At 43.2% G+C, this 24,105-nt stretch overlaps 1 protein-coding gene across 2 annotated transcripts in view; it reads left to right on the plus strand.

Annotated features, from left to right (window-relative positions):
- necab2 (N-terminal EF-hand calcium binding protein 2) overlaps nucleotides 1-24,105 on the plus strand; it is a 118,547-nt gene that overhangs the window by 88,661 nt on the left and 5,781 nt on the right. For both annotated transcript variants that reach the window (XM_027285236.1, XM_027285237.1), the window contains 3 exons: nucleotides 15,844-15,956; nucleotides 22,543-22,620; nucleotides 23,187-23,278. In XM_027285236.1, coding sequence (XP_027141037.1) covers nucleotides 15,844-15,956; nucleotides 22,543-22,620; nucleotides 23,187-23,278 — 283 coding nt within the window. The remainder of the gene's footprint in view (nucleotides 1-15,843; nucleotides 15,957-22,542; nucleotides 22,621-23,186; nucleotides 23,279-24,105) is intronic.

Here is a 24,105-nt window from a genome sequence, read left to right on the forward strand (position 1 = left end):
CCAGCTGCTGCTGTGGCTGTGCACGCTCTGTTACATATATCAGCTGATACACGTCTTTGCATTCGTGTGTTATTTAGTTTTTTGGAGCGTTGGTGTGTGTTTGTGCCTTCTGGTTAATGATGAGTCTCCTTTAGATAAACATAGCTGTGCAGAGACACTGTATGCACACAGAGGAGGTTTAAGAGACTACAGGCTTCACTTCTTAAAAACAGAAACCTGCTCGTGTCCCTTTGTCTCTCTCATTACACTCCATCCCTCTCTCGCCTCGGCTTCTCCTCGTCTCTTTCCTTTTCCTCGTGTGCCTCCAGGAGGATCAAAAGTCTGACAAGATGCAGTGTATGTGATTGATTTAGCCACTTCACATGACAGGAATCATTGTCAGGCGGCCGCTCCCCGCTCATGAGTGTCCACTACAAGTAAAATGCACATGCTAATTCATCTCCGCGACTGCATTTTCAAAATATCTCTGCGTGTCTCGTACGGCGTGTGATCTCGTGATGATCCCTTGTGTGCTGATGTGACTCACTGAGGCGCCTTCGTGCGGAGAGGACGGATGATTGCTTCGATCGGAAAGGAGACGGCGGCTAATCGTGTTTGAATCTTTCCTCTGGTGGAGAATGAACGGAAGGTCAGAGGGGATGCATCGAGCCGGCCGGGGGAGGAAGGGTGAAATTATGTAAAGGTGAAGAGGAGCGTGACCTTGTTAAAGGAATCTGTGTTTAGAAGCAGGAGGTGACGAGGCACTCAGGTGGAGGATAAGAGGGTGATGCAGGAGGTGAAAGGTGAGCGCTTTAGAAGAAAGTTTCACGTTTTAGTGACAGAAGTCTGATTCATTTATTAAACAGCCTCTGCAGCCTGGACGCAGCAGAAGGAAATGTGAGACATTTTATTGAGGTGTGCACACTTTATGTCTGTAAATATTTTCTGCAGATGCAGATTTGTGCTGCTACAATAACAGAAGGCTGTTTATGTCAAACAATGAGACGCTCACTGAGCTGCTGATGTAACTATGTCCAGCTGTACTCGAGTATTTGTTCTGGTTACATTACTTCTGATCATCCAGGTCCCCAGCAGCAGCTGATCTCACTGCCTAGTCCAGCAGCAGTCAGCCCAGCTCGGCGTCTGTCTTTCAGCCTTTTATTTCACCAAGCTCTCACCAACCACTAAAAGTCAGTCCCACATTTACTCTTGTCCGGCGGCTTCTTGCTCGCTCACTCTCTCCTTTTCTCTTCTTAGCTTCCTCCGTCAGCGTCCTCTTCACTCTCTCTCCTCTGCCATCATGTCCAGAGAAGCTGCTGAGCCTGGTTACATTGCTCACTCGTCCAGCTCCTGTTCTGGCACGACACTGGCTCCTCTCTCCGTCAGCATTCCCTGTAAACCTCCTTTTTCCTCCCAGTGGTCCGAAAGCCCGTGGTACAAACACCGACACTCCTCCGGCGCTCTGAGGTCACAGTCTGGTTACCAAAGTTACACAGTGTGAGAACAGACCAATGACAGAGACCCCGTTCAGCTGATCACAGGTCAGTGTGATAAAAATAATGATGTTCCCAGAAGGAGAAAGTCCACTGAGAGATCAGAGGTCACCTCGTGCTGCAGGACCTGAAGCTGGCAGGGATTCATTTTGCTCAAAGACACTTCAGCAGGGGGGCAGGTCTTCCAGCTAGACGACCATGCTGACCTTTAACTTCCAGCCAATCACTGCCCTCCTCAGTCCTTCAGCTTTCTCCAGCTCAGGCTCTCACAGACTTCATAAAGCTTCTGTCGTCCTCTATATCAGGACAGAGAACACCTGACCTACTCTCTGTGTTACAGTTTCATCAATAAATCTGTCTTTGTATTCATGACTTCACGCAGTACGGTGTGTGCACTGGGCTGACTTGAAGCTAACTGAAGCATCATGAAAGCAGCGCCGTGTTTAAAGTTGGAAAAGAAGGATGTGAGTGGAAAAGGGTCAGAGCATATTTACCATTGATGTTAAATCAACTGCTCCACTGGAGCACAGCTGCAGCTTTTATAAAGTCATAGTCAGACTCTGAGGCCGTCACTGCTGCACAGAACTGCAATTAAGATTAGTGTAAAACTCTAAAGTCAATGAAATACTCAAATCTCTGATTGAACTGAGCAGAATACGTGTGAAGCCAAAACCTGCAGTTCCTCTAACGTCCACTTGAGGCTGGCTCCAGAAGTGAGTCAGTCTCCATAAGTCCCCATGTCCAAATGTCCAACTTCACAGCAGAAATAAACATGTTTACAGCCTGGTACAAAAAACAGTTTTGGTCTCTGTAGCTAATTTCCCCGTTCATGACAACTGTACTGAGGGTGAATTTATATACAACTCACCTGTTCACATTATATTAAGGCTTTAAGTTATGCAGGGTTAAGAGCGGGGACGCTTTGATTAAACAACATGCAAACAGTTATTTGATATGATGTGCTGTTAGTTGGGACTTAGCACCGGTGCTGTTTGAGGATTCTAATTTAAAGAGCAGGTCCGGGTGAGCGCGAGCTGCTCATATGGTAATATCCATATTTATAACGTCTTGATTTATTTTTCATGAGGGTCTTCACAGCGTCCCTCTGTGAACCTGTCTGCTCCATTTGTCTACATCTTATTGCAGCACACATTCAGACTCACTCACTCATCATCTCACTGCGACTTATTTTTAACTGTCGACTTGTCACCTGTCCTTTGTTTTCCCACACATTAATCTGTTATTGTTTTTTAATTGGTCTGTTCTGCTAATGAATCTGGAAAGCAGTCAGAGTCTCATCTGTGTCTGTTTGGTTACTGCCGAGACGCGCTGTGTTACAGAACGTGTTGAAGGATGAATTCAGTGCTGTCTGCCATTCCCTCTGTGCTCTGGGGAGTGTTGTGCCAGAACAGGAGCCGGGCAAGCCAGAACCAGAAAACATTTCCTCCATAAAATATGATCCAGTTTCACCAGAATCAGTGAAATAGTTGCTGCTGTGTGACTTGGTGCCGTAAAGGCCTGTGTACAGGTGAATATTCTCTGTGGAGAACACATTCATAGGTTGCTGTAAAAATGCTAAAGCTCGTGTGATTGGTCACATCAGACAGGTCTGTTGGTTTGATGTGGATCTTTTCGGTGTCTCCTGTGAACACTCGTTCCCTGAATGACTCCGATCCCCTGGTGGCTGTTTGTGTTCTCGGCGCTGAATTTTCTCTGTAAATTCAATAAGCGCTCCTACGTGCATTAATCAGCCTCGGCCCACGCTGACTCTCGCCTCCCTCTCTGTTCGCTGCTCCCTCCTTCTCTTCCTCCCTCCGTCTCTGCTGCAGCACAATTTAGTCCACTTAGCCTGCGAAACTGACAGCTCCCTCACTGCATGTGTGTGTTTGAGTGTGTGTGGCTCCATATATTTTCACTTACCCGTTATTGCTTCCTTTCTCTCTTTAATTGACTTCGTTGACCATTTTTGCTTCAGGCTTTTATTCAAACAACTAACTGTACCGAAAGGCCCCGTTAATCTATTTTTGTTTTCCCCAAATGAAGCTGTGCCTCTCTCTGTGTTCAACAACACAGACTGAATTATAGGCGAACGTCAAAACAGACTCAGACTAATGTCTTCATCTTTGCTAACAAGAAAGCATTTAGAAGATTTTGGTAAATGCGACAGAAGGTCAGAGTTTATATAAGCAACACACAAACACACATACACGCCTACATTACCAACCGCTGACTAACACATCGTACTGACCGAGCGTGGACCGCTGTTACTGGTCATTTTAATATAATAAATAGATAACATAATAATAGGTATAAGAGAAATTTTATTTTTAATTCCACAATATTACTGCAAATATGCTTCTAAAACATGGTCTTGCCATCCATACACTGCAATGGAAGTGTCTCCAAAAATGGACGATTAAACTTTAAAGTTTTCAATATTTAAATATTTAAATGCAATACAAATGTTTCCAGATATCATGGCAACTTTAAATTCAGTGTTGAAATTCCTCCAGAACCATCGTTTTTGTTGAAGTTGAATATTTAAGTCTGGATAGCATTGAATCAATGCTGATCATTTTTTTTGCTTTTTCAGTGTTGAAAAGAGAAACATTCACTCAGGTTTGACTCAGTGTTGTTCTGCTATCTGGAAATAGATTTAATCAATGTTATATTTTTTAATGTTGAGCAACGTTGATTCAATGACAGTTTCGTTGATGCATCAACATTGATTCGATGTTGTTCTGCTGTCTGGGGAGTTTGATAAAGAATAAATAAATCTTTACCTGCAAAAGTTAACTTGACTGCATTCACTGATATCAAGGGCGGCAGTACACACACACACACACACACACACACACACACACACACAGAGTACAGTGTCAGCTGTTTTTTGTTGCAGTCAGTCCCAATGCTTTTAATCGTCTCTGGGAGTCAGCGCAGCATTATTTCACTCACATTTAGAGCTCAATGAATGTGAATCACACTGTCGATATAACTGAGACGCCGTGGACAATAGAGACAGAGAGTCGGGTAGTTAGGGCAGTGAGGCTGATGTATAGATCCTGAGAGACACAGAGACAGAGCTCCATTTGTCTCCACTAAAGCAGATTAGCTTTGTGAAATAATGAGTGAGACATTTGTGTTTACTCAACATCAGAGGTGGAAAGAGAACTTCAAATAGAAGTAGTTAGAATATTATGATATTACTCAACTACAAGTAAAATTACTGGTTACTAGTTATCAGAGTTACTTTTTGACTGTTGATGTTTAAAACATCCTCAGACTATTTCAACACTACCATCGTCTACAACTGTAGCAAACAGCCAGATGCTGCATCTGTGGTAAACAGTGAAAGGAGTCACAACGTTAACCAGCCTGACTGGATGGAATGTAAATGTATCAACACATACACTGAGTTCACGGTGCATCTGTTTCAACCCGTCTCTGATGCAGATGAAAGGTTTGGATATAATTCAAATTGTTTGCCTGCTCAGCAGCAAGTTATGATTTAAAATGTAGCAAAGTAGATTAAACAGTGTAGTAGTGAAACTCGAAACTCTCTCACTTCGCAGACGATGCAGCGTTCTTGACGTGTTTCCATCCAAACAAGAATCAGATGTTTTTCCTCTGGGTGAAGTGAACAGCTGAATACTTTAACTTACATTTTGAATTATCTACAAACCTAGACTGACCATGCATGATCGACTCAAAACACCTGCTGCCCGTTTGTAATTAGTAAATACAAAAAAACAAAACTCCCCCTAGTGGTTAAATCAAAATGTACATACATGCTTAAGTAAGAGTAAAATTACAGGCTCGAAAAAATACTATCCTCTCTCTGTTAAATAATAACAACAATCAGTAATATCACTTGCAGATTATCTACAGTTAGCTCCAGGTTTTCCACGTGTGACATAAGGTAGGAAAGGACCGACCACGCTGGGAAACTGTAGATCTGCAGCTCAGCGGGGCGGTTCTGTCTGGACCCTGAGTTCGAGGTGCTCAGATGATATCTTCGTCTCCGTCACCCGGCAGAAGCTTTCCTGAAGGTTTCCTAGAACATCTCATAAAGTGAATAGTATTCTGTCTGTACTGTGGCAGTCGGGTTTCGGTAGCAGCACTCTATAACTGTGTAATTTCTTAATTATGCTGTTTTGCCATGTTGTTTTGCAGACATAACATCTTCTGGTGATGCACAGTGTCGTGTGGACCCCACACTGTGCTGCTCTCTACTGCAAACACTACACTCCTGCAGCCAATGCTAAAACATAGTGTGACAGTACAGTAGAAGCAGAGAAGAAGAGTTATAAAGTGAGCAAACTCAGTAATGCATTATATTGCTTATTCATTCAGGGGAGGTGGTGTTATATCTGCAGCAGCCTCCCTGTGAGGCCACATGGACAGACTGTGTTTCACAGCTCCAACGCCTCATTCATTCAGATTCAGATCATTGAGTTCTCATCTGCCTAAACAAACACGACCTGACGGAGGAAACTCCTCAGATATATATTCCTGTAAACACACTGGCTGATGTTCCATCCCTCATCGTGAGATGTTGACACTGATTTAAAGAACGAGCTGCATGATCGATGGGAAGAGGAAGAGGCGGAATGAATTGAAGTCATTTAAAAGCTTGTTGTTATGCATCATGATAACTGCAAGTCATTTCACGGCGTAAAATAGCTTCTTGTGTTTTGAATTTTAATAATCAACTTAATACAGACTGAAAGAAGACAGACAGACAGAGGAGAGGACTGTACTGGAGTTCTCTGGTGAAGTTCTTCAGGAAACCTTCTACCTATCGGTTCTCCAAAGAGTCGACTTAAAGAACCAATCATCGGTTTTCCAAAGAACATTTGAAAGGAAAAAAGAGAGCAACTATTAACGTGATACAAATGTACATAAAGTAATAACTTGAGAATTTAAATACGTTTGTTTCCAATAGCAGAACCGTAAAAAAGGTTCCCCTTTGGCATTACCACCTTAAAACTTCAGGTTCTAACTCAGACCTTTATTCTAAGGGTGGAGTAGCTTGCATCAGTGGAGGTGATATGTCAGCTTTCTATCTGTGTGTGGAGGGAACCACAGGGATAAAGGGAGTCATGCAGCTTTATGTCTTAGTTCTGTATTTGTCAGGCAGCGACAGATAAAAAGTTTGAGTGAAGCTGGAGGCAATAAAACAGAATTTGTCCTTGGAAATATTTCAGCCAGTGTTGCATTATCGAGACATCGGCGGCAGCTGCCATTTTACTTCTGTCTTCTTTATGAGTTTTCCAACTTGATGGCACCTCAGGGATTCACTGCTCATACAGCACCACGTCAGCGGGCGTGTACAAGTTTCCAGAAGCTTTTTTTACACGTTCGTTTTGTACGCAGGAGCTTTGTGCAGGTAAAGGATTCATGTCTGTAATTTCTATAGGAAACCAGCGTGTCTCGAGAGATTTGTTGTTGTTTTATCAGGCAAATTATGAATGAGCGGCCCTGCAAGTCCCGCAGCGCATTACTACATTATCAAGCTGAAAGTGTTCACCCTAATTTCAGCAGGCAGCTCGGCCCATTTATAATCGCAGCAATAGTCTCGGAGACGGGATGTAAATACACGGGATGACATCTGCACACAGAAGCCACAGCCTGCTTCCATGAACTGATGCTGGGTTGGTGGTTCCAGTTATCCACAACTTATTTGTTGCCTGGTTTTTGGTTTTGGAGACGATTGCTTCTGCTGCAGGGCAAATATCACAGCGCTGGCAGGACTGTTGTTCAGATCCACACCCATCTCCAATCTACCTAACGAGATGTACAGATGTATAAATTGGAGCGTGATGGCTGAAAGTTCTGATTCATTCTACGACATGAACCACGAGGAACCTGCAGGCTGACAGCAGTGCTCTGGTGGGAATTCATCAGATTGTTCCGATTCTGATTCCATTATCGATTCTGCTTAACGATTCGATTCTTTATCGATTCTCATTTGGGGAAAAAGTAGAACAAACAGTTTGATCAGCATCATCTAGAGGAGGTAGTGAACTGGAGCGAGTACTAGTACAGCTGCAGCCTCTGAGCCAGCCAGACTCTCTCTCTCGTCATGGTCATCTTCTAAATGTAATGCAGAAGGCATTCGTTTAATGTGAACTGTTATAGCATGTTTTACAAAGCAGCACATGGTGCTAACATGGTAGGCAGTGTGTTAGTTACCTTCCGTAGTAACCGCAGAGGTGGTCATAGCCTGGCTGCTGCTGCTGCTGCTAGGCTGAGATTCATCTCCAGTCTGAAGCGTGTCAAAAACACGACATTCATTTAAAAATATTACATGTTGTGTGCGCAAATGTTTCTGCATGTTGGTCGTGTTCCCTCCCGACGCTGTTATCTCCACTTTGCAATGATTGCAAGTCGCCCTGTTGACGTCTGTTTTGGTGAAATGCAGCCGAACTTTGGAGCGTTTGAACCGAGTGGGTGACATTGTTACTACTGATTGGACTGCACGTGAGAAACTTGAGTAAGTTACGTGACATGATTCGTGCTTTCTGAAATCGATAAGAGAATCGTTAGATAAACTGCCAAACGATTCCATGGAACTGAAACTCAACAAGAACCTTGATTCCCATCCCTATCTGGTGGGGTGGTAAGGTACCATGAGCTCTTTAACATATGATGGTGTCTGACCATGAAGAGCTTCGTTGTTAAGGAGAAGGATTTCAAAGTGTATTCTGGATTTTACAGGAAGCCAGTTCAGCGCTGTGAAAACAAAGAACATAGTTTGACACGGCGCTGCAGGCCAGAAGCTCTGACAGACACCGAGCGAGCATGCTGTTGCTTATTGTAAGGTATTTATTCTTCTTCTCCCGCTGCTGCAGTCAGCAGGTCGAGGCACTGTAAGCTTTACTGTAGTCATCCATCTATTATTGCAGCCCAAGGAGAGATATGCTAATGAGCCCTGAACTTCTTTCTGTTTCTGTTTTGAATAAATGAGGGATTCCTTGAGCCCAGAGCAAGACGGAGGGAGAGCAGGAGGCGAGAGGAGGGGTGAGGATCGGAGGGGGGAGAGGCAGTAATACAGAAAGTGTTGGGAGGAAAAACATGGTGGCAGAAGGCTGCAGAGCCCTGACATGTCAGGAGAAGAAGAAGAACTGGGGCAATGAAGAAAAGTGGGGAAGGAAGGACGGATGAGGGGGGAGGCGAGAATGAGCGAAGGTGTGAGAAGAAGACCTGAATGTGGATAACTGGTATTTCCCAGTTCCCATGGTAACACTAGACTGATCCCCACCTCCCTCCCCCATCTCTCCACAACATATACTCCCGTTTTCATACCCAGTGGGATAACATCCCACACTACGGCATGTTAACACACACACACACACGTATAGTGCACTACACTGTACGTGACCTTGATAGATGCTGATGATTTCTGCATATTTTATACAGTTGTCAGTGCTAAGCCTCACTCAGGGGGTTTGCATTCAGATGTAAGGAGCCCATAAGTTTTTAAATGTTTCACATGCGACATACTTTCTCACACGTTTACTCCTTTACTTTATGTCCTACATTGACACTCAGTGAGACGAGGACACGTTAGTGCAGCAGTAAGTCCTACTCACATAAAAGCAAGGTCCAGATGTAGAGGGACAGATGTGTCATGTCCAGCTGTTGGTCCAGAGGAGGTCCTGTCTGAAGAGCTGGAGGTCTCGGTGGGCTTAGATGGGCTGAATGAAGCACAGGGGCTTCATCCAAAGTCTCTTATTGGACCCTGGGTCCTTGCTTGAGTTGGAAGTTGTTCTGATCTGCCTTCTTCTTGCCGGCCGTCCTGAAACTCTTAATTCTTGTTCCAAGGAGGAAAATATTTCAGTATTTAGCCTGATATTTATCAAATACTCAAATCATATTCTGGATTATTAAAACATGAATTCACAGTCAGAACATCAATAAATCCGGATGTAATTAATGAATAAAGAGCGGGATCTGCTGCCCGCTGTGATCATAACCGGACGCTGCTGAAGTCAGAATCATGACGTGATTGTTTTCAAGTTTTTAAGAATGCTGATGGAAAAGACAGAAGTCAATAATATTTATACAAGCCTATGAGCGAGGACCCATGCGTCTTTATGACGTGGTCAATAACGTCCTATAAAGTCAAACACACACTCGCACAGTGAGAAATAATGTGCTGCCTTTATTGAGGAAGAAGCACCATTATGGATGTTCTTGCTGACACGACACACATTTACACACCGCACTGAGCCGACAGCTGGCCGAGCATATCCATTATATCATACTGTATATATTGACAGCTCAAGGCAGTTCTTTCCTATATAAAGTAATGAGCTGCAGACCTTTGACAGGAGTCTGTGCATATTTCAAATCTGCAGCTTCATCTCTGCATCCATAAACTCTCCCCTTTGTCATAAATTTGCTCTTCGCCTTGCTGGATTATTTCAGATCACAGAAATAACTGTTGTCGTACGCCAGCAGACGTCCAAGTCATGATGGACAGTTCGAAGTCGTTGCGTTGAGAAAACGGTGTTAACGCACCGTGTCACGTGATGAACGATGAAAATCTGTGTCAGGCGTTTCACTGATTTCAGTTAATGAATAATATTTTCTGAAATGATTCATAAAATAAATTAAAGCATCAAATTAAGATTTTGTCTTTATTCTCTTGATGGATCTCGAACAGCACGTTATTACTCCGTTTGAATAATTCAGACAGTGTGACAGGAAACACGACAGCAGTCAGATAGAAACGCTGCTGCTCATGTTTGCCTCCACCTCACAACACTAAACTCAAACTCAGCTCACGTTTTTTCTAGTTATTTCTGACCAAGTGGACTTGAACGTTGTTGTAAGACTTAGTGGAGAGATGTCTGTGAAGGGTCTCAGTTATCCGGGCCAGTTTTCTCCAAGAAGCTTCTTCAGTTCTGACCGACTGCTGAGCGGTCTGAGTATCTATCCTAGGAAAGATGGTAGATCCGGCCATCGTTCCACTTGGTTCGTTAGTGCTCGTTGTTGTTGTGATGACTGTCGTCAGAGTCATTGACGGTCACCTGAGGTTTGGTGTGATTGACAGTCGTTCACACCAAACCTGGGCAGATCTACGAGCTCTCCTGGGATAAATACTCAGACCGCCCAGCAGTCAGATGATGAGAGACGAAACGTCTTCAAGGATCTCCAAAACCTGTTGAGGTTCTTTGGATACATCGTGTTTAGTAAAACTCCAGGTCATGGCAGATGTTACCTGTTCTGCACTGTGTTGGTGTGTTTGTTGACTTCTTCTTCTTCATGTTTTCACTTCTTTGATGCAAAGATTTCTACACTACTACAGACTCAGAGAGTTCGAGGCTCCTGACCTGTGGAAGCACTGTATTGTATTGTATTGGCTGCAAAGTCTTGATTGCATTGAGTCTTATGGAAAAATGACTTCTTGATATATGAGTTCCACTTCACGGTGTGCTTTCGGGCGTGGCTTCCTCATAATTGCCAAGTCATTCTGAGCGAATCACCTTCCAGCTCCACGCTCTCATCCAAGTTTGGTCAGTCCTGGCTCCAAAAACTCTCGATGGCGACAGCCGTGCTGCCAAAGAGTTCAAATCTGTTGTCTCCTGATTTATCACCTCTGCTGGGCCGCGGTGTCAGGAGGGAGCAGATGTACGGCGGGAGGGTTAATGGAGTGGTGGTAATTAGATTAACGGAGGCTGCTGGGCAATTCAGTGTTTCTAAGAGAGTCCGTGTGTATTTGTGCATGCTGTCATGTCTTAAAGGTTGACTCTGGCTGTCACTGTTATTGGTGCTTCACACACACGCCCATGACATCATCGCCTCATAAATCACACACACACACACACACACACACACACACACACACACATACAACACATATCTTTGATGACAAACGGCCAGGTGTTCACTCTTGGACCTTAATGCTGCAGTAAAATTGTCATTGCCGTTGCCTCGTGACAGCAGTTTAAGTTAATGGCTGCAGATAAACAGTGATGTCAAGAGATAAACAGTCATTACATGCCGATAAAACAGACAAGTGGACGCAGAGGTGTTGAATACTTGAGCCGAGCTAATATCTGCTCTGGATGTTTTACAGTGCGCTCTGTAGCTGTATAATCTAATATCTGATATCACGTCACGTGCACTGCCAAGCTAAGATGAATATTTCTTCGGGAGAGGAAGTGAAAGATTAAAATAAACCAGCAGCGGCCGACAGGGTTTACCTTCCAAAGTAACTTCCATGCAGATAGACAGGATTTTCATGAGGACATTAAAAGACGCCTGATTGCTCAAACAAGCCAATCAGTCAAAGCGTCCACGCTCTTAATCCTGCATAACTTTAAGCCTTAATATAATGTGAACAGGTGAGTTGTATATAAATTCACCCTCAGTACAGTTGTCATGAACGGGGAAATTAGCTACAGAGACCAAAACTGTTTTTTGTACCAGGCTGTAAACATGTTTATTTCTGCTGTGAAGTTGGACATTTGGACATGGAGACTTATGGAGACTGACTCACTTTACCTCACACAGTTCAAACAGAGCCAAGTAGAGTTTAATCATGGTTTTATGAATAAATGCATGATGGTAAGTTTCCATTTGTTCAGGGCTTTATAAATAAACAGACACCGATGCCTGTCACGTCTTACTGTTAGAGACATCCAACCAAGCTTTTAGTATAAGATGCAGTGATGAGTAGAATAACTGTCAGCAGTGATAAACTGAATCTAAAGCAGAGCCGTGCATATAGACAACATCATGGAAGTTACCTCTGCTTCTGCACAAATATCCAACGTTGTTTCGTGGCTGTCTGGCAAGTGTGAAATTTGAAAATAACTCTTTGATCCAGCCAGATATTTATACTCAGACCTTTTTCATATCAGTGTCTGGAGAGTAGAACGTGCTTGTTTGCATTCAGGGCGAATTTGAGATTAAAAAAACGTTTTGTAATTGTTGTAGGATTTATGACTGGCCGAGTGATTGAGTGATACATTAGTAGATGTATAGATCAATACTGTCATATTTATACGACATTTAAAGGGAATTCCTCCAGAATAAAGTCGTATTTTATATCAGAGACTGTTAATTATACAGTAAAACACCGTAATAATTAATGGCTTGTTTTACAGTCAAGGTTTGACATTTTTAAACACACAGACATTTTAAAATATGGAACGTCAGCCTCAAACGTGAACTCAACAGTACTAATGTTCTATTACCGTAATAATAGGTTATACCTTATTTATTGTGGTAAAATTCTGGAAACCTGGATTAATTTTTTTATTTTTTTTTCTGTAAACAGTTTAAAATATACAACAGAGTATTAGGGCCACATTTAATAAAAAATAAAAAAAAAATTTTGGAATTATTACGAGATTAAAGTTGTTATTAAATATGACGACAATAATTACTTTTAATGATCAACGCCTAATGACGACGATGTTTTCACGTATCTACACTTAGAAGTTAAAAAAATTGAACACGGCAAAAGCAGCAAAAGAATAAATGGCCTAATACTCCGTCGTAAATATATATATATATATATATATATATATATTGTTTTTTTGTTTTTTTTTTGAGAAATAAGAAATAGACATAAAAAAATATGTAAAATAAAACAAGTAATATACTGTATACAATTAAATTGGAGGAAGTACTTTTGTTGATTTATTGTTTATGAATTGCGAATGAGACGGGCCCAACATGGAACCTTGTGGAACTCCCTTTGACAGCGGCACAAATTCAGACTTCACCGGATGCGGTCTATGAGACGGAGTCCTGAAACCATTTATAGAATTTATGATGGAAACTGGCGTCACGGAGCCTCTGTAGGATCACAGCATGTCAACACAATGTCAGCAACGAGGACAGCAGAGGCAGAATCATTTATACCCAGAGTAACAGCAGCCAGACGATGAAACCAGTTTGATGTCGACTTAACACTAAACACAGAGAGGAATGATTTGAGTTGATTATTAACTAACAACCCCACAGGACAGTCTGATATAAATATAAATAGTGGTACTTCATGTGCAGATTTCCAGGCCTGTGGGATAACTCCAGTATAAATGAAAACATTAAGAAAAGATGGAATTTGTTCAGCAATAAATAAATGAGGCGCAGGGCTTTAAAAAATAAGAGTCTAGTTGATCCTCCCCCGTTGCTTTCCTGCAATCGATATCTTGCAGTGCCTCCTTAACAACAGAGGAAGCAAAAGGTTTGTTGGGTGAACAGAGAGCTGTGATAACACCTGAGCCAAAGGCTTACTTCTAAGAGCAGTTCCTGAGTACACCGCATCAAATTGATTTGCTCTTAATCATCTAAAGGAGGCACAGGGTGAGGACACAGAGAGGGCACGGATAGATGAAGGTGGTTTGTGTGGTTAAAAAAAAGATATATTATGAATAATTAATAGGTAAATAAGTTAGTGATTTGTGCTTCTGTGTTTGATTTCTACTTATTAAAGTCACGTTGTTTAATCTTCAGCTCCTCCCGGGCTCTCGTGTTATGTGGAGTCCCACAAGGTTCGATTCTCGGCCCAGTTTTATTCAGTTTGTATCTGCTTCAACGCTGTGTCCTATAAGAATGGACAGCGTGTGAGTGAATATATATATTATATATACTGATATATCTATATTATAATATGATATATATATTATATATATATCTGGCAATCTCACATGTTAACACGCTAACATGCATCTCATTGTATGTTTCTCATGTTAAATCAGTGAGCAGTAACTCCAGCTGTCAAATAAATGGAGTGGAGTAAAGCATAGTGGAGTCGAAGTGGAAATAATCAGGTACAGTAAGCACCTTAAACCTGTACTTTAGTATAGTACTGTGCTGTATTGTGCTGCTGGAGTTATCTGGGTCATGGTGGATCAATTTTTAATTGTACCGTCGTGAGCTACAATAACGCTGCAGCATACAAAGCTGAAGATAGCAGCTAATCTCATCAGATGAAAAAAGCAACACAGCAGCAGCTCTGCGGTTCTTCTGCTGGTAAATTGTATTCCTACAAATAATTGCAAATAATCCTCCAGGCCTCTAATTGTAAAGCACTTTACACACACTCTTTCACAGGCTAAAGCTTATGCTATATACTGGACCCCGGGGGAAGGAAGCGAAGGAGAGAAATGCTGCAACAAAAGATGTGTCACCACTGGGAAGCCTTCGTCCAAACATTTCTATATGCGAGACTGTGAACATTTGGCTTTTACCTGCAGCTGTGGGAGGGCACAGCGTCATGCCCCCTCGATTACAAGCAGCAGCAGAGAAATTGCTTGTAGCTGCAGTGGAGGTCTAACATTGACACCACAGATATAATAAAGGATTTGCTGCTGTGTCTCAAATCTCCTGCAGTTGCAGCTGAACAACAGGAGGTAAACTCAACACTGACCACAGCAGATAGCTTTAAAATGACTGTTTAAATGTAATGTTTTGTAATAATATTGACCTGATGGTGGCGCTCAGTTTACATTTCTACAGTGCATCCACCAAAGGGGTGGGACAAAAGATCATGATTGGCACCTCCAGAAAATGACACATTCAACTAATATGCATTATCAAACACTGTCCAGGTAGAACATGTTTACAACTGAAGCACTGACGTTAAGGAAGAATCGTGGTTTTCTAACAGTAGGCTGCAGACTGTGAAACAACACAGAAAGAAACAGAGTTCACTGCTTTGGTTGATTTATAGTGATTCTAGTTTGATCATCGAGGATCGTCATGGAGGTCTCTGGTCCAAGTGTCACCCTTGGTGGCTGGGAAATAAAGCCAATGCGGAAAGGTCCGCTTGAGTCAGTCTCCATAAGTCCCCATGTCCAAATGTCCAACTTCACAGCAGAAATAAACATGTTTACAGCCTGGTACAAAAAACAGTTTTGGTCTCTGTAGCTAATTTCCCCGTTCATGACAACTGTACTGAGGGTGAATTTATATACAACTCACCTGTTCACATTATATTAAGGCTTAAAGTTATGCAGGGTTAAGAGCGTGGACGCTTTGATTGACAGGTGGGCGTGGTTACAGGTGGCTTGTTTGAGCAACCAGGCGTCATGTGTGCCAAGAACATGGACATAACTCTCATTCATCCAGCGATAATCCACACCATTGCCGATTTTTAGAAGAGCTTGGGACGTCACGTCATTCGCTGTCCGCTCTCTTTGCTGTCATTGCTCTGGTCTAATGTGCCTGAGAAAGTTTGGTCAAGGCTGATAATGGAATAAGTCAGTGCTTGACAGCAGAAGCAGTAATTACATTTTCTCTTTGTGTATTGTATAAATGTATTTTGGGAAATGTCAGCCAATAAATACTAAAAAGTTTTTAACAAACACTCCTCCCTCCCTCCCTCTCTCTCTCTCTTCCTCTGCAGTCTTTGCTGCTGATTCGTCAGGAGATGGTGGTTTCCCAGAAGAAGCTCGGCGAGTTCTGCGAGGCTCTGAAGCAGTATCTGAAGAACGTGTCCACTCAGAGAGACTGCTTTCAGTAAGTCTTCATGTCTCCACACCTGCTGCTGCGACAGTGCAGCATAATAACAAGCTGAACTCCCATTTTCACTGTTTCTCTGCCTCAGATATCCCCTCCTCTGGTGTTTGTCATTATCCTTCCTGAACAAAACCCCCATGAGGTTTGAATCACTGGGACCTATAATACCCAGTATGTGTGATGTTGTACCTGTAATATACTCTGATATACTCATGCTGTACCTATTAGGAAACCTCCTGTGTCTCCCCCTCTGCGCCTCGGGGTGACGTGACACAGTCTAATATCCACAGAGATCTCTCCAAATCCCAGACTCAATATGCTGGATGCAGAGTCCAGAGTCATATTCTGCATATGCCCTTGGCAACAATTCAAGGTTCTTCTGTTTGTATTACAGTTCCACTAGTAACTGCATTCTGTACTTTGGGATAAAGAGTCTGCAGCGAGATGAGGCTGAACAACGTCTTATAGCACAGAATGCATAATGTGCAATGCTTAGTGATGTAGTACTTCTTTTTGGACACTTGGGCAGCAACAGAAACAACCTTTAAGTTGATAATATGTCAGCAAACGGTTACCTACAGCAACATTTGAGGTTTAAGTTATATGTAACCTTTTACATCCAGGACAGGTCCTCAGTTTGGTGCCCACACAAGAACTTTGTGAGCCGGGTGGAGACTCTCTGGAAGTCGCCCTCCTTTGTTTTCTCCACATTGAGACAGGTTGTTGTCTCGGCACCACTCGGCTCACCTCGTAGTTTGACTCATCGTCGTTGTTGTTGATGAGCCCGCCACAGTAGTGTCGTCCATGAACTTGACGTAGAGGTTGGTGCTGTGTTTGGTGTGCAGTTGTGGGTCAGCAGGGTGAAGAGTAGGGGGCTGAGCACACATCCTTGGGGGGCCCATGTGTTCAGCATGATGATGCTGGATGTGTTGCTGCCGACTGGCACTGCCGGTCAGGAGGTCCAGCAACCAGTTCGCAGAGTGAGGTGCATATAGACTACAGATTGTCCTGGATTGACCAGCTGTAACCGCAGACGCCGGCATCACGAAATCCAAACACAGGGCACACAGCAGGAATACGAAGCCTGAGAGTGGCAGCGTCACGCTGTGAGGATGTTTCTCCGTGGCAGAGGAAAACTTGCTGGAAAAGCAAATCGACACAGGGATTAGTTAAAAGCAACATGCAGGACGGGGGGCGAGTCAAAGTCCAGAATTTATGACAGTTCCTACTTATGCAACCAGACTGAACTTAGCAGTTAACGCAGTGTGGAGATGTGCAAAGCTGAGACGAGCTTTAATGATCAACACCTAACGACGACGATGTTTTCACGTATCTACACTTAGAAGTTAAAAAAATTGAACACGGCAAAAGCAGCAAAAGAATAACTCCATATTTTTTATGTCTGCATCTCGTTCCGCTTCAGTTCACCACATTTTGTAATAAAGTGGAGCCTGTGGGGACGAGTTGTTTCAGAGCAAATAATGTCCTGAAATCATCTGACGTTAGAAAGTGGAACAGGGTGAAAAGGTTCTGCAGTCGGAGCAAGCTGGTGTTTATCTTTTTGCTTATGAAGTGCTGTAGCGCCTCCGGCTCACACCATTATGGGAAAGTTGGTCACATGCAATCAAAGCCCCGTAGTGAACCGCGACTCTGTCTCGACTGTCAGGGGACGGGCTCGGGCTGGGAAACTTCAAATTGCATGTTCCGACCTTAAAACCTCTTATGCTGCCGTGGAAGTTCAGCAAACTGGCACAATGATTTACTGATGCTGATTTTCAAACACATTCATCTCGATCATAAAAGCTGCTCCAGCATCGTGAGTTTCCACTGTGCGTCTGAGGTCTAAACAAAAACCAGTCTGCACCATCGAGATCCAGAGATATTAAACATCAGAACAATCACCAGGCTTAGAGAATTTTATAGATCCAAGACCAAACTGACAGAGGACTGAGAGAAAAAGGTGCAGCTACAAACCTGTCTGCTACTTCAGCACCATGGATTTATCGATGGCACAGTTAGCTGCCGGGAAGTTGAGGCCGTAGATTCTGACCACGACCTCGGACAGATAAAGGATCAATGAGTCAGACTGGACTTTACATATTCATCGAAACAACCTCTCTGCCCCTGCAGCAGTGTTGTCGTCAAGTCCACCTAAACCGAGACCAAGACATTGAGGGGTTTGGATTAAGTCAAGACCAAAACCAGGGCAGGATATGACCTACTTCCATAGCTGATATTCATAACATCTCCTTGGGCAAGGAGACAAGTCACAGTGACATCTCCTCTACTGCGACTGCTTCTTCACTTTCTCCATCATCCACTTTGTTTCACAGTGTGTGACACTGTGTGTGGAGAGGTGACAGCTTTGTGATTTTCATTTGGTTTCAAATGACACTCGTCCGGGCGAGGTCCCGAAGCTCCTTGTGTTTCGTGTCACAGTGGAGTTCCTGCCCCGAGCGAAGGAGTTCAAGTATCTCATCTTCATGAGCGATGAGGAAAATGAGGCGTGAGATGGATCGGTGGGTTGGTGCAGGGTCTGCAGTGCTGTGGACCTTGTGGTTCAGAGGGAGCTGAGTCTGAAGGCAAAGCTCTCGATGTTCCAGTCCATCCACGTTCCAACCTTCACCTCCGGTCATGAGCTTTGGGTAGTGACAGAAAGAATGAGAGTGGTTGCGAGTGGCTGAAATGAGCTTCCTCTGCCGGGTGGTCGGGCTCAGCCTCAGAGACGGAGTGAGGAGCCGCTGCTCCTCTACGACAAAAGGAGCCAGCTGAGCTGATCAGGATCCTCCTGGGCGCCCTCCTTTGGAGGTGTAGGGCACATCCAACTGGAAGTAGACCCCGAGGCAGACCCAGAACCTGCTGGAGGAACTACCTAAAGTTTCTCTACGTTTGATTAAGGTTCTTCATCACGTAAACGTTACCGAGTCAGCTCGGGTCACAGGTGGAAGGGCCTTCAGGTGAAACACTTTGTTCTTTGCATTTCCCAGCTCGTCGCTGGCTCGTCGGTGCCGTTGTTATTCTCCTACTGCATCATAAATGTGGTGGCAGCACAATGTTTAGAGGTGAAGTAAATAATGCATGAGGGAGAAGAAGCTTTGTTGATGGAGGAAGCCGGCTCATTAGCTCTGAACACACTTTCTTTCCTGTGTGATGTCTCCTTCTTTATGTCACTCTGTTTGTTTTTTATCCTTTTCTCTCTCCTCATTTAATCTTGCTCAAATTAATTTGAATATATTTATAAAGTTTATTTAGTCTCTGTGAAAGCCGGAGGACAGATTGATAGTTCAGATAGCTACATGCACAGCTGAAGAGAAGACCTCTGAAATGACAAAACAAGCTTTGTCGTTTGGAGATAACAGAATTTTAAAAATGATCGTCGCTCTTTGTCTTCTCGGCTCAGTGTGTGAGCGCTTCATGAAACCCTCCAGCAGAGATCACAGATCATGTGAACGGCAGCCTGCTCCCACAGCGCCATCCACAGGTTCAGGGAAGAACTGACATTTAGACTGCGTATACGCTGATCAGGCCAAGTGATTAAAGGAACAATATGTCAGATATTTACTGTATATGATCAAACCATGACCACACTGTGTCATCACAGATTAAAGAACACAACAATACTGCAGTCAGCATGTCGCACTCACAGGTATGAAACAGCCAAACCCACAAACCCCGAGTGTCTGTTCAGGATTTAATCATCAAAACATGGAAAAAAAAAGTCACAAACTTCATATTTTAGATCAAGTAGGCAATAACCTGAAATATAATAATATATTTATTTTCCAGTATTTTCAATTTGTACTGCAGTGCCACATTTTTAACCACTAGATGTAATTTGATTACATATTGTACCTTTAAATCCAATTTAAAAAATACAAGAAATGGCAGAAGTATTCCAGTTACACTTTAGATACAGTTACAGAAATGTTCTTTTCATTTTCTTTTACCAAAATGACAAACTGGCATTTTTTTTTTCCATCGTCGCACTTTTATTTCATGTCAGTTCGGGTTAGGGTCACTATCTGTCACAAAGACAGTATACAGTAATAATTCAGTATATCAGTCAGTCAGACAGTATCAGCAGTTATCTCTGACGATGGCCGATCACCTCAGCTTCTAAATCTAACACTAAATAATTCTACATGTATTCTGTTGTGGAGAAGTCAAAGGTCAAAGGTCAGGAGTTCAGAAAGTGTTCAGGAGCCTCTGATGTCTGATGCTGTATTATTTATTGACGCTTGTCCAAGGAGAATTAGAGACACTCTCAAAGTTCATCAGAAGTGCCTGAGTCGGTCTCACATTCTGCCCAACTCATCCTGGTGGATCGACTTTAAACCCAAGATAACACCACAAATACTACACGCCCAGAATGAGTCACAGAGAATGTCTTTACCCATGGAGGTGTTATTGTCAGCATGTTCTAGTCTGGAGACACAGATGTCTGTTTACGCAGATTGGACCGTCAACAACAAGCTATCTATTATGTCTATGAAGGCAGCAACAGGTCTCTGTGACCCTGGACACCACAGTGTGGAGATAGACTGGCACCTACTGTTCCCAACCAAAGACAAACAACTAATACTGCTGAGGACCTCAAGGCCCACACGGGACCTCAAGGCCCACACGGGACCTCAAGGCCCACACGGGACCTCAAGGCCCACACGGGACCTCAAGGCCCACACGGGACCTCAAGGCCCACACGGGCCCTCGTTAACCTCAGGAGAGGAAACTCCAGAACAAATTTATTTGAACCAAAGATGTTGATGTGAAAATTTAACCAAGCTTCTCATATCAATTCCCATTATTATTACACTGAGACACTATCATACATACACTGAAAAGATTTATTAACAAAACTAAAGATTGTGAGTGAAGCGAACAAGAACAGTAGGAGAGTATTTACAGGATTACAGTGACGTTAATGACAGAAACAGTTTGCTTTGTGAGGAAAGGTCACGTGTCTGACTTTAAACAAACCAGGCAACAGTGATTTTAAAGAAGTCTGTTCTCGCACCATGAAAATTGGAATGAAAATTGTGTTTGTGATAAGAGGCGCCTCGAGCAGAACCGGCCCGATCTGCATCAACACGACCTCGGCTGCTGCGCTCACTGCGAGCTCAGAGCCAGAAAATGAAACTAAATGGGCAGGTGCAACTAATGAAGTGCAGTCTGATGAAAATGGGCTCGCACGGTGCCGGTGCTGCTCGTTCGCTCTGTACTGGCTCTACATTAGAAGCCTTTGTACCTCGGGACATTTCCTTTTCCTTTCAGAGAGCTTCAGCAGCTCAAAGTATTCTTGTTTCAAATGTTTCCACTGATTTCAGACTTCACTTCATGATCTGACTGACTGCTGCAACCAGTGAACACAATGTCAGAACCATATGGACCCATCAACCACGGCTCTCTGCAGCATCTGTCAGTGTTTCTGTTACAGCAGGTCGGGTTTTTCTGCCCAGCACAAAGAGGCAACTAAGTAAAGTTAGAAACTAGCTGGTGTTCAGCTGCTAAAGAGAGGTGAGAAGGACAGAGCTGTCAATATGTTTAGGAAGGAGTGAGACCAGGTGAGCAGAGTTCAGTGTGATGTGTGACTGTTACCTGAAACCAAAATACTGTTGCTGAACCAGCTGCAGACACTAAACCCAAACCCTGAACCCAAACCCAAACCCTGAACCCTGAACCCTGAACCCAAACCCTGAACCCTGAACCCTGAACCCTGAACCCTGAACCCTGAACCCGTGTGGCAGTTGGACATTTCCAGAAAAGTACCACACTTTTCTCAACGATGCTCCAACATGACGGTTCAGTACAGTTTACCCATGAGGACCTTGAATGCATCACGTGCTGTAAAAAACTGAGCAAGTAAACATGGACACCTTGCTGAACCCAAACCTCCAACACATTCATGCTGTTACGTCCAGATATCGGGCTATGAGGCAGTAACATAAAACCAAGGTGTTGCGGTTAATAACCAAAGGAGTTTTATTAAATGAAAGTTCAAGTTGTTTTAACGAAAGGGAACAGAGCGAGTGCTGTTTGAAAGAACAAACAAATATAACGAAAGAGAACTCTAAACTACTCTGGATGGAGTCAAACAAAAACCTCACTGTCTGAACCACTTTAATCCAGAACAAACAGCACCTGTAAACTAATGAATCTAACAAAGGTCATCTTAGTGCAGTCTACAGAACTCATCCTGGCCCAGTCCCAACAATACTCCCCATCAATGGGAGAGGATGCAGTCCCAGTCCTCCGGGCTTCCAGGATCCGGCCACACCTCCTCAGCTGGGGGGAACATTACACAGAAGAGATTACGGCATCCGTAACAAAGCTGTTTCAGAGGCAACATGGAGCCCTCGTTTATTACGTGTCACATATTGTTCCACTGTATTATTGCACGCTTGGGCTCATCTTGGTTTTAGGTGCTGTGGCATCAATATGAAGGAAACGATCTTCTTTTTGTTTCCTGAAATACAAACTCCCTCCTTATTTCTTGTCTCATCTCCCTCATCCCTCCTCTGTCATCATCATCATCCCTCTCCATGATCCACTCGCTCCTTCTCATCGTCCTTTTGCTTTTCCCCTCCAGTGTGACCGCGGTGCGCCTGCCGGACGGTTTATCCTTCGTGGTCTACGAGTTCTGGGACGGAGAGGAGGAGTGGAAGAGGTGAGTGCTTCAGAACAACAAGCCGCTCAGCTGATCTGTGTCATATCTGTATCTGCTTCTAGAAAAAGCCGGGACTGTAAAAATGAGTCACATCAACAGGCGAAGAAAACGCCTGTGAACGCTGATCCTCTGTGAGAGCATTGGAGTCATTACTGAGTTTCTCCGAGTCAGCACTGCTTCCTTCCTGTCATTGTTTCATTGATCGCCAAACAAAGATGGCTGCTCACTTTTCTTCCATTACTGTCGCGAGCCTGTTGGATGAATTCCTCCGTCCACTTTTAATTAGCATTCTTCAACCGGCCGCTCGCTCCGGAGTTTCTGAAGCACTTTAGTTGCGTCAGGTCATCATGATTTAGTGATGGTGCTGGTGCTGGTGCTGGTGCTGATGTAGCTGCCTGCTGATCTGTTTCTGCTTCACTGCTCACAGCGTCGCACCGCCATTAATATTTCAGCTCTTACAGTAAAGGCTGCGCTGAGAGGCCACGTGCAATGAGCATGCGTGTGTGTGTGTGTGTGTGTGTGTGTGTGTGTGTGTGTGTGTGTGTGTGTGTGTGTGTGTGTTTCAGGCACCTCCAGTCGGCCCCCAACAAAGCCTTTCAGCATGTGAAGGTGGATACACTGTGCCAGCCGGAGGCCACGTCCTCTGTCGCCGTGCCAGGTGAGTCCAGTGATTTTATATCAGTTCATCTGTGATGAAAAAACCCAAAGTACAACACTGGAATATTAGTACATGTTCTCAAGTACTGCGATTTTACTGCACTTCACTGTATTTGTTGAAAATCTAATAAATTAAGACCCTATCTAAAGTAGTACTTTCACATAACACGTCAATGTTTATAATGCATAACGTGTAAAAGAGGCTGAAACGATGAGAATTTTCAAACATCTTTAAACATTAAAGTGTGTCAGATTTACAGGGTTCTGTTCAGAGAATATAACATCATATCATTACTCCCTGAAAATAAGAATCGTTGTTTTTGTTGCTTCAGAATAAGCAGACAGACGCTGTAACGTTTCTACAGACATGACAAACCATGGTTTCACTATAGTGAGGCGAGGAGGTTTCAGTCACTGGCAGTATGAAGAACGGACATTTGGACAAAAATCTACTTTTCATTCTTGAAATTCTTGAAGTGTATTTTTAAATGTTTCACTCATACTTCCTTTATGAGCACATCACATGCATGATTAAGATCCATAGATACTAAACACACAGTGTTCCAGAGACACTAAATACTCTTTGTAAGCCCAAATTTTAAAAAAAGAAAAATTGTAATAACAATAAATATGACGGAGTATTAGAGCCACATTTAAATAAAAAACATTTTTTGGAATTAATTACGAGACTAAAGTCGTTATTAAACATGGCGAGAATTATTTAATAACGACTTTATTCTCGTAATTAATTAATTACAAAAAATGTTTTATTTAAATGTGGCCCTAATAAGCGCATCGTGATAAAAAAATAATAAAGAATAAAAAAAA

The sequence above is a fragment of the Larimichthys crocea genome, chromosome XII (genome assembly GCF_000972845.2).
Source record: "Larimichthys crocea isolate SSNF chromosome XII, L_crocea_2.0, whole genome shotgun sequence".
NCBI lineage: Eukaryota > Metazoa > Chordata > Actinopteri > Sciaenidae > Larimichthys > Larimichthys crocea.